Consider the following 1,000-nt stretch of genomic DNA (forward strand, 5'->3'; position numbering starts at 1 on the left):
CCCAACCCCAGTGCCCCCCAGGCTCACCGGCGCAGTAGCAGCTTGGGGTGGTTCTTGCTCTCCAGATTCTTCTCGATGAGGTCGGACAACAGCTGCTTGAGCACGCCCGTGGCATACTCCATCTCGCCCTGCAGGGCCGTCATGATAAGCGAGGCCACGTTGCCGCGGTCCCGCATGGAGAAGCTGCGCTGGGCCTCCAGCGTGCGGATGAAGGTCAGCAGGAAGTGCTTCTTGGTCAGCAGCTGGCCGAACAGCGTCAGCGACTTCTCCACATTGGCCTGCACCTGGGGGACCACAGGCCTGCTCAGATCTAAGAAGCACCAGCCCCTTCTGGCTGAGGGACCGTGCAGGCCTGGGCGTCCAGTCACCCATCACCCTGGCGGGACCCCAAGCCCCAAGTCCTCGCAGAATGGCTATGGCCTGGCAGCTATATGAGAAGCCCATGGTGGGCAGAGATCTGGGCACAGCGGTGAGGTGTCTGCCCCACCTCCCTCTGCGCGGCGTGGCTCCAACAGCTCAGAGGAAGCCTGGTGTCCACTGGCACCAGGAGTGCCCGTCCGCGGCCACTGACGCCAGCACCAACACAGAAACCCCTCTCCCCACCGCACAGCGGACACTGAAGTCCGGACAGGGGCGTGGCTCTTTGGGGTCTCCCAGCACAGGGGTGGGACACGGGGGTGGGATGCAGGCATGGCTGGCTCCAGGGCCCCACGTGTTCGCTCTTTTCTGCCCCAGAGCTTACTGAAGCAGAAGGGACACAGGCTCCCAGCTCAGGCGGGACACACAGTCACACCTAAGACCCGTCACATAGCACAGCGGACCACAACCCCGGGAGAGACACCTGCCAGGACAGGGAGCCCCCGCGCGGCGCCACCCCGGGAAGCAAGCGGCAGTGAGCAGCCCAGGGCCCCTGCCAGTGACGGGAAGGCCTGCTGGGTGTCGCTAGAGAGGAGGTCTCCACCCACAGAGCCACCTGGGATGGGGTCGGAGCCCCGACATC

General features: G+C 65.3%; 1 protein-coding gene across 1 annotated transcript in view; it reads right to left on the bottom strand.

The window, feature by feature from the left end:
* The window catches only part of LOC104990672 (plexin-A1-like), a 39,184-nt gene that overhangs the window by 7,545 nt on the left and 30,639 nt on the right, over window positions 1-1,000 (bottom strand). The window contains 1 exon segment of the mRNA XM_010842914.1: window positions 27-284. Within this exon segment, the coding sequence (XP_010841216.1) occupies window positions 27-284 (258 nt within the window).

Source organism: Bison bison, unplaced genomic scaffold, assembly GCF_000754665.1.
Source record: "Bison bison bison isolate TAMUID 2011002044 unplaced genomic scaffold, Bison_UMD1.0 scf7180017847352, whole genome shotgun sequence".
Taxonomy (NCBI): domain Eukaryota; kingdom Metazoa; phylum Chordata; class Mammalia; order Artiodactyla; family Bovidae; genus Bison; species Bison bison.